The sequence below is a fragment of the Mobula hypostoma genome, chromosome 6 (genome assembly GCF_963921235.1).
Source record: "Mobula hypostoma chromosome 6, sMobHyp1.1, whole genome shotgun sequence".
In the NCBI taxonomy this organism is placed as follows: Eukaryota; Metazoa; Chordata; class Chondrichthyes; order Myliobatiformes; family Myliobatidae; genus Mobula; species Mobula hypostoma.
Window position 1 is genome coordinate 96,907,307 of NC_086102.1, and position 17,062 is coordinate 96,924,368.

Here is a 17,062-nt window from a genome sequence, read left to right on the forward strand (position 1 = left end):
AAATTCACCCGTTTCTGTCTTCAAGGGCCCAACTTTGGTCTTAACTAATTTTTTTCCTCTTCACATACCTAAAGAAGCTTTTACTATCCTCCTTCATATTCTTGGCTAGCTTGCCTTCGTATCTCATCTTTTCTCTCCGTATTGCCTTTTTAATTATTCTCTGTTGCTCTTTAAAAGTTTCCCAATCCTCTGGCTTCCTGCCCATCTTTGCTATGTTATACTTCTTCTCTTTTATTTTTATACTATCCTTGACTTCCCTTGTCAGCCACGGTCGCCCCTTACTCCCCTTAGAATCTTTCTTCCTCTTTGGAATGAACTGATCCTGCACCTTCTGTATTATTCCCAGAAATACTTGCCATTGTTGTTCCACTGTCATCCCTGCTAGGGTATCTTTCCAGTCAACTTTGGCCAGCTCCTCCCTCATGGCTCCATAGCTCTCATCAATCTGAAAGCTGTTGTAGATGTTCAAAACAACTTCACCAATTATATGCAGAAAAATTGACGCTTTCAGTTTTTCATCAGTTCCCTCCACTTCACTAGACTTCAAGTATATGCTGAATTGCTGTTTGAAGTGTTTCTAGTTATCAGCTAGGATGCCGATAAACTGCATAGGTGTGGGAGGACTTAGATTATCCATGATGGGAATTCTCAGTCTTTCACCTGAAACACCTGAATCTCTCTTGCTGAAATTTGAGAACAACGTCCTCTCTCTTCTCGCTGGCCAGCTACTTTCGATCACTTGCTGCTTGCACCTTTGTAATCACACTCTCTTTCTCAGTTGCACACGGTATTCACTTACTCTCTTTATTTAGACCTGACGCAGACTCCTGACTCCATGTTACGTTTGTTCTTAATAAAGACAAACTTGGCGTGGGTTTACATTGGAACATTTTACTACTGAACCTATGCTCAACACTGCATGTGCACACTCGGTCACCATTGTAACTTCTGGTTCCGGGTAAACCGCTTGCATTGCCTTTTGGGAATTGAAATTTTTTACTATGTGCACATAATAACACAGCCAGGAGGATAGAAAGGGAGGAAGTCAGCCGCCTTAAAGGCTTGTAATCAGATCAGGATGAATATCACTCTGGCAGACTGTATGCTGTGAAATTTGTTGTTTTGTGGCAGTAGTACTGTGCTTTGCATAATAAAAATTCATAAATTACAGTAAGAAATATAAAATATATATACATATAATAAATTAAATAAGTAGGAGAAAAAGAGAACAAAATAAAATAGTGAGGTAGTGTACATGGGTTGATTGTCAGTTCGGAAATCTGATGGCAGAGGAGAAAAAGATGTTCCCGAAGCGAAGCGTTCAGTGTGTGTCTTCAGGCTCCTGTACCTCCTCTCTGATGGCAGTGTGTCCTAGATGATGGGGTCTTTAACGACAGATGCTGCCTAATCCGAGAGGTCAGAGAGATATTGTGATACAAGGTCATAGGAGGTTCAAAGGTTCAAAGAAAACCTCAGGGCCTCTCACCCTGTCCAACCACATACGCATGGTTCCATTTCTACTCACCTTAACATAGAACATTAAACAATAGAGAGCACAAAATAAACTAATATTAACCCTATTTCTCTCTTTCTACAGATGCTGCTTGAATGCTGAGTATTTCTATCATTTTTTGTTTTTCTCTCTGATTTCCAGCATCCTCAAGTTTTTGCTTCTTGGTTTCTATTATAAACTCTTTCTGTCAAAAATGAGCTTATTAGCTGCTTGACAGTGGTGTATATAAGCTGGAGCCCAGCAGCGGAATCAAATAGGAATTGTCCCATTATGAAAGGAAATGGAGAGAGGAATGTAAGCCTAAAATCTAAATACGTAACCTTGTTTTAAATCCAGGATTAAAATGTGCACTAAGGTTAACATGGAAGACTTCCTAACTGTCCACCATGAAATGGGACATATTCAATACGACATGGAGTATGCGAACCAACCATACTTATTCCGAAACGGAGCCAATGAGGGTTTCCATGAGGCTGTTGGTGAGATCATGTCACTCTCTGCAGCCACCCCAAAGCACCTGAAATCTCTGGGCCTTCTTTCGGACTCTTTTATTGAAAATAAAGGTATGTACCAGCTCTTTATAAAGTTACATCCAGATGTTGAATTCCAGCCTCGGTAATTTTATAGTTGAAATGAATATTGGAACATAGAACACTTCAGCACACTACAGGCCCTTCGGCCCACAATGTTTTACCAACCTCTTAACCTACTCTAAGAATATTACTGGGATGCAAATAATAATTGGTAAATCATTTTTTATTGTCAGAGAGAGTGAAAAGCTTTTGTTTGCATGCTATTCCATACATAAGTACATTGAGGTAGTACAAAAGAAAAACAGTAAGTTTAAAATATAGTCTTAGAGTTAGAGAAAATACAGTGCAAGAAGACAAATAAGATACAAGGACCATGACAAGGTTGACTGAGACATCAAGAGTCCCCCTTTGGCTTGTTTGCTCATAGAACATAGAACATCGAAAACCTACAGCACAATACAGGCCCTTCTGCCCACAAAGTTGTGCCGAACATGTCCCTACCTTAGAAATTACTAGGCTTACCTACAGCCCTCAGTTTTTCTAAGCTCCATGTACCTATCCAAAAGTCTCTTAAAAGACCCTATCATATCCGCCTCCACCACTATTGCCGGCCGCCCATTCCACGCACTCACCACTCTCTGAGTAAAAAACTTACCCCTGACATCTCCTCTGTACCTACTCCCCAGCACCTTAAACCTGTGTCCTCTTGTGACAACCATTCCAGCCCTGGGAAAAAGCCTCTGACTATCCACACGATCAATGCCTCTCATCATCTTATACACCTCTATCAGGTCACCTCTCATCCTCCGTCGTTCCAAGGAGAAAAGGCCAAGTTCACTCAACCTATTCTCATAAGGCATGCACCCCAATCCAGGCAACATCCTTGTAAATCTCCTCTGCACCCTTTCTATGGCTTCCACGTCCTTCCACATTCTGGTGAGGCGACCAGAACTGAGCACAGTACTCCAAGTGGGGTCTGACGAGGGTACTATATAGCTGCAACATTACCTTTTAGCTCCTAAATTCAATCCCATGGTTATTGAAGGCCAATACACCGTACGCCTTCTTAACAACAGAGTCAACCTGAGCAGCTGCTTTGAGCGTCCTCTGGACTCGGACCCCAAGATCCCTCGGATCCTCCACACTGCCAAGAGTCTTACCATTAATAATATGTTCTCCCATCATATTTGACCTACCAAAACAAACCACTTCACACGTATCTGAGTTGCACTCATCTGCCACTTCTCAGCCCAGTTTTGCATCCTATCAATATCCCTCTGTAACCTCTGACAGCTCTCCATACTATCCACAACACCTCCAACCTTTGTATCATCAGCAAACTTACTAACCCATCCCTCCACTTCCTCATCCAGGTCATTTATAGAAATCACGAAGAGTAGGGGTCCCAGAACAGATCCCTGAGGCGCACCACTGGTGACCGACCTCCATGCAGAATATGACCCGTTTACAAACACTCTGCCTTCTGTGGGCAGACAAGTTCTGGATCCACAAAGCAATGTCCCCTTGGATCCCATGCCTCCTTCCTTTCTCAATAAGCCTTGTATGGGGTACCTTATCAAATGCCGTGCTGAAATCCATATACACTACATCTACTGCTCTTCCTTCATCAGTGTGTTTAGTCACATCCTCAAAAAATTCAATCAGGCTCGTAAGGCACGACCTACCTTTGACAAACCCATGCTGACTATTTCTAATCATATTATACCTCTCCAAATGTTCATAAATCTTGCCTCTCAGGATCTTCTCCATCAACTTACCAACCGCTGATGTAAGACTATAATTTCCTGGGTTATCTCTACTCCCTTTCTTGAATAAAGGAACAACATCTGCAACCCTCCAATCCTCCGGAAGCTCGTGAGTTTGATAACAGCAGAACATAAGGTGTCCTTCAGTCTGGTGGTACCTGTTCTCAAGCTTTTCTATCTTCTGCTTGATGGAAAGGAGCGAGAAGAAATCAGGGCAATTCATGTAGCTCCCTTTTGTCAGTGCCTTGATCAAGGATATTATCTGACAAAGCTGACAAAGGAATGTCTAACTTGGATCAACCTTCTGACTAAGGAATTCTTATTGATAGGTGTTAAGAATCATTTTGCTGTTTTTTCCACTGCTGTTCAAAAATTTCAATGTTGTATATGTCTTATTCAGATCTTTCCTACACCCAGCCCACATCCTCTGATTCCTACAATACTCAAAAGTCTGCTGAACTTGAGTCACTAATTCCAGAAAATACTCAGAGACTGAGCCTCAACAGCTTACTTAGACAGAGAATGTCAAAGGTTCATTCCTTGTAGAATGAAGAAATTATTCCTCATCTCTGACTTCAATGGCTAACTTCTTAAAGTGGAGTTAATATCATAATGTGGATTCTTCTCATTCCGATTCCATTCCCATTCCTATTCCCTTTCCCATTTTTATTCTTACCATTGATGAAAATGCTGAAGCTTCATAAGGCATTGATTAGTCCACGTGCAGAGTATTGTGAGCAGTTTTAGCACCCTTATCTAAGAAAGATGTACTGCCATTGGAGAGTGTTCAGAGGATTATTCTGGGAATGAAAGGCTTAACGTATGAGGAGCATTTGATGTTCTGGGCCTGTACTCACTGGAGTTTAGAACAATAGGTGATGTGGATTTAATCGAAACCTACCAAATATTGTAGGGCCGAGAGAGAGTGGATGTGAAGAGAATGTATCCAATAATGGGAGAGCCTAGGGCCAGTAGGCACAGCCACACATTAGGAGGATGTCCCTTTAGAACAGAGATAAAGAGGAATTTCTTTAGTCAGAGGGTGGCAAATCTGTGGAATTCACTGGCAATCGACTCTGGAGGCCAAGTCATTGGATAAATTTAAAGAAGATGTTGATAAGTTTTTGATTAGTAAGGGTGCTAAGGTTATGGGGTTGAGAGGAAAAATAAATCAGCCATGATTGAATGGTGGAGAAAAATGGGCTGACTGGATTATGGCCTTCTGGTTTTATTATTCCCAAGCGAAATAATGACGTCAGTGTAACTGACCCACTCCCACCCTAGCAATCGACCCAAAATAGGGGTGTAGTCATAGTCATAGTCATACTTTATTGATCCCAGGGGAAATTGGTTTTCGTTACAGTTGCACCATAAATAATAAATAGTAATAGAACCATAAATAGTTAAATAGTAATATGTAAATTATGTCAGTAAATTATGAAATTAGTCCAGGACCAGCCTATTGGCTCAGGATGTCTGACCCTCCAAGGGAGGAGTTGTAAAGTTTGATGGCCACAGGCAGGAATGACTTCCTATGGTGTTCTGTGCTGCATCTCGGAGGATTGAGTCTCTGGCTGAATGTACTCCTGTGCCCATTCAGTACATTATGTAGTGGATGGGAGACATTGACCAAGATGGCATGCAACTTAGACAGCATCCTCTTTTCAGACACCACCGTCAGACAGTCCAGTTCCATCCCCTCAACATCACTGGCCTTACGAATGAGTCTGTTGATTCTGTTGGTGTCTGCTACCCTCAGCCTGCTGCCCCAGCACACAACAGCAAACATGATAGCACTGGCCACCACAAACTCGTAGAACATCCTCAGCATCGTCCGGCAGATGTTAAAGGACCTCAGTCTCCTCAGGAAATAGAGACGGCTCTGACCCTTCTTGTAGACAGCCTCAGTGTTCTCAGACCAGTCCAGTTTATTGTCAATTCGTATCCCCAGGTATTTGTACTCCTCCACCATTTCAACACTGACCCCCTGGATGGAAACAGGGGTCACCGGTACCTTAGCTCTCCTCAGGTCTACCACCAGCTCCTTAGTCTTTTTCACATTAAGCTGCAGATAATTCTGCTCACACCATGTGACAAAGTTTCCTACCGTAGACCTGTACTCAACCTCATCTCCCTTGCTGATGCATCCAACTGTGGCAGAGTTATCCGAAAACTTCTGAAGTTGTTCTGAACTTCTGAAGATGTTGGCTTATTATTAAAATGCTCAGCATATATTCAACCAGATTTCTTACTGCAGACAATGAGAATGAAAATCAGACATCTGATTAAATAACACCGGTTATATACCCAAAATTAAAATACCAGAAGGATTTAACTGAGAATTGCTTTTGTTTTGATGGAGTCAATTCACCATTTAACATTGTTTCCTTCAATAGAGTCATACAGGATCTCTGGCTCTACACAGCCATGAAAGCTGGTCCTGCTGGCTTGTGTTTGACCTACATACCTCACAACCTTTCCTATTCACATGCCTGTCCAAATGTCTTTTAAATTTTATAATGTTACTTGCATCAATTTGGCAACTCTTTATACATGCAGATTAACCACTGACTGAAAAAGATGCCCCTCAGGTCCCTTTTAAATCTTGCTCCCCTTACCTTAAAACTCTGGCCACTAGTTTCTGACTGCCTTTCCCTGCCTCGCTCTATCAATGCTGCCCCCCCCCGCAGATTTTATACACCTCCATAATATCATCCCTCAGTGTCCTAAACTCCAAGGAATAAAGTCCTAGTGTGCCCAGCCTCTCCCAACAGGACAATTTTTCAGATCCTGGTAACATCCTCATAAATCGTTTCTATACTCTTCAGGTACTTAGCTACCAACAGCTGTCTTGAAGGACAATCTGTCCAGTTGATGTTAAGAGGATACTGTTAGTGGGCAAAAGTTAAACATGGCCTGACAACACAAAAATATCCCACACAGTTTCCCTGAAATAGTCAAAGTACGCAAATCAGTGTTGACTTCAATATTTCTGTGGGAGACAAAGGGACATTTCCATTTTCCATCCCCATATATTTCCATAACACTTGATCTTGTCACCAATGTGACTTCAGTCACTTTGCAATGAAGAGATCTCCCCAGGAAAGTGAAGTGTGTCTCTCAGATTTAACTGTAAGATTCCACAAGATTAACTACTGTTTGAGTGGTGACTTGGATCTGCTCCAACTTACCTATGGAAGGAGCAGGTCCACAGCAGATGCCAACTCATTGACTCTTCACTCAACCCTGGAACATCTGGGCAGCAAAGTTGCTCTTTATCAATTACATCTCAGTATTTAATACCATTATCCCCTCGAAACTAATCAGTAAACTCCAAGACCTGGGCCTTAATACCCCCTTGTGCAATTGGATCCTGGCTTTCCTTACTTGTAGACCCCAGTCATTTTGGATTGATAAAAACATCTCCTCCACAATCTCTATCAGCACAGGTTCATCACAGGGCTGTGTGCATAGTCCTCGTTTACACCTATGACTGTGTGGCTAAATACAGCTCCCACACCATATACAAGTTTGCTGACGACACCACTGCTACGGGGTGCAACAAAGGTGGTGATGAGTCAACATACAGAAGGGAGATTGAAAATTTGGCTCAGTGGTGTAATAGCAACAACCTCTCAGTCAGTATCAATAAGATCAAGAAACTGATTGTAGACTTCAGGAGAGGGAAACCAGAGGTCCTTGAGCCAGTACTCAGTGGAGGATCAGAGGTGGAGATGGTCAGTAAGTATCTCTGAGGACCTGTCGTGGACCCATTATATAAATATAATTACAAAGAAAGCACGACAGTACCTCTACTTCCTCAGGAGTCTGCGGACATTCTGCATGTCATCAAAAACCTTGGCAAACTTCTATAGACATGTGGTAGAAAGTGTGTTGGCCAGCTGCATTATGGCCTGGTATGGGAACACCAATGCCTTTGAGCGGACGGTAGTGGATTTGGCCCTGGAAAAAAGACTGAGTCCTCTCACCTTATCTATTTTATACACCTCTATAAGATCATCCCTCATTCTCCTTCATGTTTTTAGTTTTTTTTAAAAATTAGACTATCTGCAATATGAACAATTTCTATGATATTAATCAGAACATAGTTGTAAAGTAACAGCTGTGAAATCTGTGGTCTCTTCTTCTGTAGAAATTGACATCAATTTCCTGCTGAGGCAAGCCCTGACTATTGTCGGCACTTTGCCTTTCACTTTCATGATGGAGCAATGGAGATGGAAAATATTCAGAGGAGAAATACCCAAAGATCAGTGGATGAAAAAGTTCTGGGAAATGAAGTAAGTTCTAGCGCCATTCAACATTTAAATCTGATTTTTGAATTCCTCTTGTTTGCTGGTTGAAATAAATAGCATCAGTCCTTAGACCCTTCCTGAATGCTTCAGCTGCATTAATATCTTTCCTTAAGTAAAGAGACCTATACTGTAGGCAGTACACCAGATGTGGTCTCACTAATATAACTCCATATAACTGAAACATCCAATACCCCATGTCTCTTTATAACAAAGAAGGAAGCCATTTGGCCCACTGAATCTGTGCCAGCTCACATATTTCTCGACTGATATTCTTTGTAGTTTATCCTCCCTGAATTCCCATCATTGGTTTTCAGTCGAAGCAAGTAGCTGAAGAAGTAATTGGGTTGAAAAAGTCGTGTTTCTTTCAAAAACTGCTCGGGGAGAAGGGTCTGCACTGCGCAGGCGCGTGACATAGCGCGCCAAGGTTTAAAAAGCAGACCACCATATACAGCGGCCATCGTTGTAGCGGCCATCGTCGGAGTGGACTGAGTCAGAGTGGGGTGGCTTTGGCTCAAACAGGCTTCAGCGAGAACAGGAAGAGGCAGGGTAGGTTCTGGTAAGTTTTATGTTCAGATTGTTTAGAGTAGAGAGAATGCCAGGCAGGATGTTGGAATGCTCCTCTTGCAGGATGTGGGAAGTCAGGGAGCCCTCCGGTGTCCCTGACAACAACACCTGCAAGAAGTGCATCCAGCTGCAGCTCCTGACAAACCGTGTTAGGGAACTGGAGCAGGAGCTGGATGACCTGCGGATCATTCGGGAGAATGAGGAGATTATAGATCGTAGCTACAGGGAGGTAGTTATGCCAAAGGAGCAGAGGACAGGAAATTGAGTCACTGTCAGGCGAGGGAAGAGGAAAGGGCAGACAGAGCAGGGTTCCCCTGTGGCCATTCACTTCAACAACAAGTATACCGCATTGGATACTGTTGGGGGGGATGACTTACCTGGGACAAGCTGCAGCAGCTAGATCTCTGGCACTGAGTCTGGCTCTGCAGTGCAGAAGGGAGGGTGGAAAAAGAGGAGAGCGGTAGTGATAGGGGACTCGATAGTTAGAGGTGCAGATAGGAGGATCTGTGGTCGTGACAGAGAATCCAGGATGGTTTGTTGTCTCCTGGGTGCCAAGGTCAAGGATGTCTCTGATCGCTTGCATGACATTCTGAAGTGGGAAGGTGATCAGCCAGATGTCGTGGTGCTCATCGGTACCAATGACATAGCAAGGAAGAGTGAAGAGGTCCTGGACAGTGAGTATAGAGAGCTTGGTAGGAAGTTGAAAAGCAGGACCTCGAGGTGGTAATCTCAGGATTGCTACCTGTGCTACGTGCCAGTGAGGGTAGGAATAGGATGCTCTGGAGGAGGAACAAGTGGCTGAGGAACTGGTGTAGGGGGCAGGGTTTCAGATTTCAGGATCATTGGGACCTCTTCTGGGGCAGGTGGGACCTGTACAAGAGAGACAGGTTACACTTGAACCACAGGGGGACCAATATCCTTTCAGGGAGGTTTGTTAGTGCTATTGGGGAGGCTTTAAACTAGATTTGCAGGGGGATGGGAACCAGAGTGCCAGAGCTGACAGTGTGGCTGGAGTGAAAATAAATGATATTGAAAGTTTAAGCAAATCCGCTGATAGAAAGGTTGTGAGTGGTGGTAAAAATCTTCTGAGGTGTATATATTTCAATGCTAGGAGTATTGCGGGGAAGGCGGATGATTTGAGGGCGTGGATTGACATGTGGAATTATGATGTTGTAGCAATTAGTGAAACTTGGCTACAGGAGGGGCAGGACTGGCAGCTTAATATTCCAGGGTTCTGATGTTTCAGATGTGATCGAGGCAGAGGAATAAAAGGTGGGGGAGTAGCATTGCTTGTTCGGGAAAATATTACAGCAGTGCTCAGGCAGGACAGATTAGAGTGCTTGTCTACTGAGTCCTTATGGGTGGAGCTGAGAAACAGGAAAGGTATGGCCGCATTAGTGGGATTGTATTACAGACCACCCAATAGTCAACGAGACTTGGAAGAGCAAATCTGCAGAGAGATAGCAGGCAACTGCAGGAAACATAAAGTTGTGGTGGTAGGGGATTTTAATTTTCTATACATTGATTGGGACTCCCATACTGTTAGGGGTCTAGATGGTTCAGAGTTTGTAAAATGTGTTCAGGAAAGTTTTCTAAATCAGTATATAGAGGGACCAACTAGAGGGGATGCAATATTGGATCTCCTGTTAGGAAACGAATTAGGGCAAGTGACAGAAGTCTGTGTAGGGGAGCACTTTGGTTCCAGTGATCATAACACCATTAGTTTCAATTTGATCATGGACAAGGATAGATCTGGTCCTAGGGTTGAGGTTCTGAACTGGAAGAAGGCCAAATTTGAAGAAATGAGAAAGGATCTAAAAAGCCTGGATTGGGACAGGTTGTTCTCTGGCAAAGATGTGATTGGTAGGTGGGAAGCCTTCAAAGGGGAAATTTTGAGAGTGCAGAGTTTGTATGTTCCTGTCAGGATTAAAGGCAAATTGAATAGGAATAAGGAACCTTGGTTCTCAAGGGATATTGCAACTCTGATAAAGAAGAAGAGGGAGTTGTATGAAATGTATAGGAAACAGGGGGTAAATCAGGTGCTTGAGGAGTATAAGAAGTGCAAGAAAATACTTAAGAAAGAAATCAGGAGGGCAAAAAGAAAACATGAGGTTGCCTTGGCAGTCAAAGTGAAGGATAATCCAAAGAGCTTTTACAAGTATATTAAGAGCAAAAGGATTGTAAGGGATAAAATTGGTCCTCTTGAAGATCAGAGTGGTCGGCTTTGTGTGGAACCAAAGGAAATGGGGGAGATCTTAAATAGGTTTTTTGCATCTGTATTTACTAAGGAAGCTGGCATGAAATCTATGGGATTGAGGGAAACAAGATCATGGAAACTGTACTGACTAAAAAGGAGGAGGTGCTTGCTGTCTTGAGGAAAATTAAAGTGGATAAATCCCCGGGACCTGACAGAGTGTTCCCTCGGACCTTGAAGGAGACTAGTGTTGAAATTGCGGGGGCCCTGGCAGAAATATTTAAAATGTCGCTGTCTACGGGTGAAGTGCCGGAGGATTGGAGAGTAGTGGCTCATGTTGTTCCATTGTTTAAAAAAGGATCGAAAAGTAATCCGGGAAATTATAGGCCAGTGAGCTTAACGTCAGTAGTAGCTAATTTATTGGAGGGAGTACTAAGAGACAGAATCTACAAGCATTTGGATAGACAGGGGCTTATTAGGGAGAATCAACATGGCTTTGTGCATGGTAGGTCATGTTTGACGAATCTGTTGGAGTTTTTCGAGGAGGTTACCAGGAAAGTGGATGAAGGGAAGGCAGTGGCTATTGTCTACGTGGACTTCAGTAAGGCCTTTGACAAGGTCCCGCATGGGAGGTTAGTTAGGAAAATTCAGTTGCTAGGTATACATGGAGAGGTGGTAAATTGGATTAGACATTGGCTCGATGGAAGAAGCCAGAGAGTGGTGGTAGAGAATTGCTTCTCTGAGTGGAGGCCTGTGACTAGTGGTGTGCCACAGGGATCAGTGCTGGGTCCCTTGTTATTTGTCATCTATATCAATGATCTGGATGATAATGTGGTAAATTGGATCAGCAAGTTTGCTGATGATACAAAGATTGGAGGTGTAGTAGACAGTGAGGAAGGTTTTCAGAGCCTACAGTGGGACTTGGACCAGCTGGAAAAATGGGCTGAAAAATGGCAGATGGAGTTTAATACTGACAAGTGTGAGGTATTGCACGTTGGAAGGACAAACCAACGTAGAACATATAGGGTTAATGGTAAGGCACTGAGGAGTGCAGTGGAACAGAGGGATCTGGGAATACAGATACAAAATTCCCTAAAAGTGTTGACACAGGTAGATAGGGTTGTAAAGAGAGCTTTTGGTACATTGGCCTTTATTAATCGAAGTATTGAGTATAAGAGCTGGAATGTTATGATGAGGTTGTATAAGGCATTGGTGAGGCCGAATCTGGAGTATTGTGTTCAGTTTTGGTCACCAAATTACAGGAAGGATATAAATAAGGTTGAAAGAGTGCAGAGAAGGTTTATAAGGATGTTGCCGGGACTTGAGAAACTCAGTTACAGAGAAAGGTTGAATAGGTTAGGACTTTATTCCCTGGAGCATAGAAGAATGAGGGGAGATTTGATAGAGGTATATAAAATTATGATGGGTATAGATAGAGTGAATGCAAGCAGGCTTTTTCCACTGAGGCAAGGGGAGAAAAAAACCAGAGGACATGGGTTTAGGGTGAGGGGGGGAAAGTTTAAAGGGAACATTTGGGGGGACTTCTTCACACAGAGAGTGGTGGGAGTATGGAACGAGCTGCCAGACGAGGTGGTAAATGCTGGTTCTTTTTTAACATTTAAGAATAAATTGGACAGATACATGGATGGGAGGTGTATGGAGGGATATGGTCCGTGTGCAGGTCAGTGGGACTAGGCAGAAAATGGTTCGGCACAGCCAAGAAGAGCCAAAGGGCCTGTTTCTATGCTGTAGTTTCTATGGTTCTATGGTTCATACCTCAGGTTTGAATTGAAGACTGATGAGCATCTTAAATATTCTCATCCATACGTTTTTGAGAATTCCATGTAGACAAGGGGAGAACATGCAAACTCCACACAGACAGTACTTCAGGTCAAGACTAATCATGTGTCACTGGAGCTATGTGACAGTGCCTCTACTTGTGTGAAGCACAATTTACCTTTGTATTCATTTCCCATACCAATAAATTATAATGTTCTAGTAAGGTGTGTAATTACTTGATGTACCAGAACACCAGCCTTTGAGATAACAGGACATCGAAAAGCCTCTTAAAACAAAAAGAATGAGTGTTGAGGCTTTAAAAGTAAGATGAGTTTACAGCAGCATTCACATCAGTGTGAAATCTTCACAGAATAATTCACAAGTACTGAGGTACAGTGTTTATGGAATTAGTCAGCATGGTATAGTGAGATAACCATGATAGTTATTTACACAAACAATATAATGATGGTCAGGAAGTTCCAGAACCACAGCGATCCACCAGTGAATATTTTCGTCACACTATCTCATTTGACTGTGTGGTCTGGGATCAATGTTGACCAACTGTCACACAACAGGTCATATTCAGAGAAGGACCATGGGATGAGACTCTCGTCTGAGGGATGTATTGCAGTAGAGTGACAGCTCAGGTTTTTATACTCAGATCTCTAAAGTGGAACTTGAAGCCACGATTTTCTACCCTGTAAGCAACAGCTCCCCATATCTATGAACAAAAGTAGGGGCTACAAATGTATGAGTTGTTTTAAAGCCTTATGTAGCATTGGGTAATCCTTGGCTAGAGCACTATGTCCAGTTACAGTCATATGGAGTGATTGTTTTCTGTAGAGCAGAGAAGGCTGATGCTTGAGAGAGATAGTCAAACATGGTGAGAATAAGAATGAAATACAATTTCCTGGGCAGACTGTTAAACCCTGGTGTCCAGGTTCAAGTTTAATTGTCATGCAACCATACACATGAATATAGCCAAATAAAAAAGCATTCCTCCAGGGCCAAGCTGCAGAACAGGCACACACAGCACACAACACATATAGCAAATATAATTATGATGCAGTTACAAAAAATATGAAATATAATACCAGTATGGCTGACAATAGGATGGAGGCAATCAAAGAGAAGTATATTTTATAAATACCATTATATTCTAAATAAAAATATTAGATTCTCAATATAATATTTGAAAGAGTGTGGGAAAAAATTCAAAACAAACTGTTCAAAGGGGAATTTAATAAATTGTTAAAATGGACAGGGCTGGAGGGAAAAGGCTGGAGAGCGGAGCTAATTGGAAAACTCCTTTGTGGGTATGAGGAAGTGAACTGGCTTTCTGTGCTGTGTTGTTCTGGGACAGCTCTGTCTTTCACTCCACTGAAGAAGTTAATTCTTTTCACCTGTCTTTAGACGAGAGATTGTTGGTGTTGTGGAGCCCCTCCCCCATGATGAAACCTACTGTGATCCAGCTGCACTGTTCCATATCGCCAATGACTACTCCTTCATAAGGTGGGTGTGGTTGCTTGCTCTCTTCTTACAGGCACCAGGTACAGACTGAGCCTTGAATAGCACTTCAGTCTTTGAATGAGTTGTGAAAGATTTTGGTCAAATGCTGTATGCATCCTTGCTGGCCGCAGGACTGGAGGGTGGCAAATGTTATTCCTGTGTTCAGGAATGACAGAGGGGTAATCCTGACAATTCTAGACCGGGGAGTCTTTGTCAGTGGTGGGCAAATTATTGGAGAGGATTCTTAGAGACACGTCTTACATGGTGAGTGGTGGAGCACTGAGGATTGCACAAGAGAAGGGTCTGGCAATGCAGATCCACAATTCCTTGAACATGGTGCCGCTGGTAGCTCGGACTGTAAAGAAAGCTCTTGACATATTGATCTTCATAAATCAATGTATTGAGCACAGGAATTGGGATGCTTGTTTTGAAATTGTTGTTGTCGTCATGGCTATCCCTCGGGTCGAGGATGATGGTCTTCATTCTGAAGAAGTGGCCCACAGAGTGAAGACGCCTGTGCGTATATTTGTTTAATGTGTACTTGGTGTGCACTCCAAGAAGCACACGATACTTCACAAATCAACCAACTGGCAAATGAAGTACAATGTTGGAAAGTGTATGGTTATGCACTTTGGCAGAAAAAATAAATGGGCAGACTATTATTTAAATGGGGAAATAATTCAAAGTTCTGAGATGCAACGGGACTTGGGAGTTCTCGTACAGGATACCCTTAAAGTTAACCTCCAGGTTGAGTCAGTAGTGAAGAAGGCGAATGCAATGTTGGCATTCATTTCTAGAGGAATAGAGTATAGGAGCAGGGATGTGATCTTGAGGCTCTATAAGGCGCTGGTGAGACCTCACTTGGAGTACTGTGGGCAGTTTTGGTCTCCTTATTTAAGAAAGGATGTGCTGACTTTGGAGAGAGTACAGAGAAGATTTACTAGAATGATTCCGGGAATGAGAGGGTTAACATATGAGGAACGTTTGTCCACTCTTGGACTGTATTCCTTGGAGTTTAGAAAAATGAGGGGAGACCTCATAGAAACATTTCGAATGTTGAAAGGCATGGACAGAGTGGATGTGACAAGGTTGTTTCCCATGATGGGGGAGTCTAGTACGAGAGGGCATGACTTAAGGATTGAAGGGCGCCCATTCAGAACAGAAATGCGAAGAAATTTTTTTAGTCAGAGGGTGGTGAATCTATGGAATTTGTTGCCACGGGCAGCAGTGGAAGCCAAGTCATTGGGTGTATTTAAAGCAGAGATTGATAGGTATCTGAGTAGCCAGGGCATCAAAGGTTATGGTGAGAAGGCGGGGGAGTGGGACTAAATGGGAGAATGGATCAGCTCATGATAAAATGGCGGAGCAGACCCGATGGGCCAAAAGGCCGACTTCTGCTCCTTTGTCTTATGGTCTTATAGTCTTATTCCAATGGCATGGAAACCACGACAATTGGAGCTGATGGATTTGTTGCAGACTTCATCCGCCTTCACAGCCGCTGGGTTCGAAGTAACTTCGTCCTCCTGTTCCACCATTGAGGTGTTGGTTGGATTGTTCTTTGTCAGGGACCTCACCCTCGACCTTACTGCCATGCGTAGCCCTACCAGGAGTATAGCTCCAGATGGCATTGCTCTCAGAATCACAGGACCACACAAGCCTCTCCACCACGACAAGGTGACAATCCACGGAGAAGTGAAATTGTAAAAGATGTGCCACAGTAGTGCAATGGTTAGCACAACACTTTATAATACCAGCAACGTGGGTTCAATTCCCACTACTGCCAGTAAGTTGTCCCTGTGACAGCATGGGTTTCCTTTGGGTACTCCGGTTTCTTCCCACAGCCCAAAGACTTACTGTTTGGTAGGCTATTGGTCATTGTAAATTATCCCGGGATTAGACTAGGGTTAAATCGGGGGTTGCTGAGGACTGAAAGAGCCTTCTCTGTTCTGTATCTAAGACACTAGGTAAACAAACAAACAAATAAATGGATAGGTAGATTAAAAACAGGCATTGGTGAGGCCCAATTGTCCAGTTTTGGATACCTACCCACAGGAGAAGTGTAAATAAGATTTAAAGAGTACAGAGAAAATTTACAAGGATGTTGCCAGGACTTGAGGACCTGAGTTATAAGGAAAAGTTGAATAGGTTAGGAGTTTATTCCCTGGAGCACAGAAAATTGAGGGAAGATTTGATAGCGGTATACACACTTATGAGGGGTATAGATAGGGTAAATGCAGGCAAGCTTTTTCCACTGAGGTTGAATGAGACAAGAACTAGAGGTCATGGGTTAAGGGTGAAAAGTGAACTTTTTAGAGGAACATGGGTGAATTTTTAAGAGGGAATTTCTTCACTCAGAATATGCAGTGAGTTGCCATCACAAGTAATGGAAGTGGCTTCAATTTAAGAGAAATTTGGATAGGTGTATTGATGGGAGGGGTATGGAGGGATGTGGTCCAGATGCAGGTCAATGGGACAAGGCAGATTAATTGTTTGTTACTGACTCAATGGGCCAAAGATCCTGTTTCTGTGCTGTAGTGTTCTATGAATCTATTCAAGTAAGTAGGGCATTCATTGAAGGGTAGGCTCAGTCAGAAGGTCGGGGGCATGGGATCCAGGGAAGCTTGGCTGCATGGATTCAGAATTGACTTGCCCACGGAAGGCAGACTGTGGTTATAGATGGAGCATATTTTGCCTGGAAGTCTGTGACTAGTGGTGGTCCACAGGAATCTGTTCTGGGGCCCCTGCCCTGTGTGATTTTTATAAATGACTTGGATGTTGAAGTAGGAGGCTGGGTTAGTAAGTTTGCAGAAGACATGAAGGTTAGTGGATTTGTTGATGGTGTAGAAGGTTAAAATGGCACATCAATAAGCTGGGCTGAGAAGTGGCAGATG

The 17,062-nt window shown here is 43.0% G+C and overlaps 1 protein-coding gene across 3 annotated transcripts in view; it reads left to right on the top strand.

Annotated features, from left to right (window-relative positions):
- Positions 1 to 17,062, top strand: part of ace2 (angiotensin I converting enzyme 2) — a 140,920-nt gene that overhangs the window by 83,500 nt on the left and 40,358 nt on the right. For all 3 annotated transcript variants that reach the window (XM_063051288.1, XM_063051286.1, XM_063051287.1), the window contains exons 9-11: positions 1,850 to 2,076; positions 7,966 to 8,110; positions 14,076 to 14,174. In XM_063051288.1, coding sequence (XP_062907358.1) covers positions 1,850 to 2,076; positions 7,966 to 8,110; positions 14,076 to 14,174 — 471 coding nt within the window. The remainder of the gene's footprint in view (positions 1 to 1,849; positions 2,077 to 7,965; positions 8,111 to 14,075; positions 14,175 to 17,062) is intronic.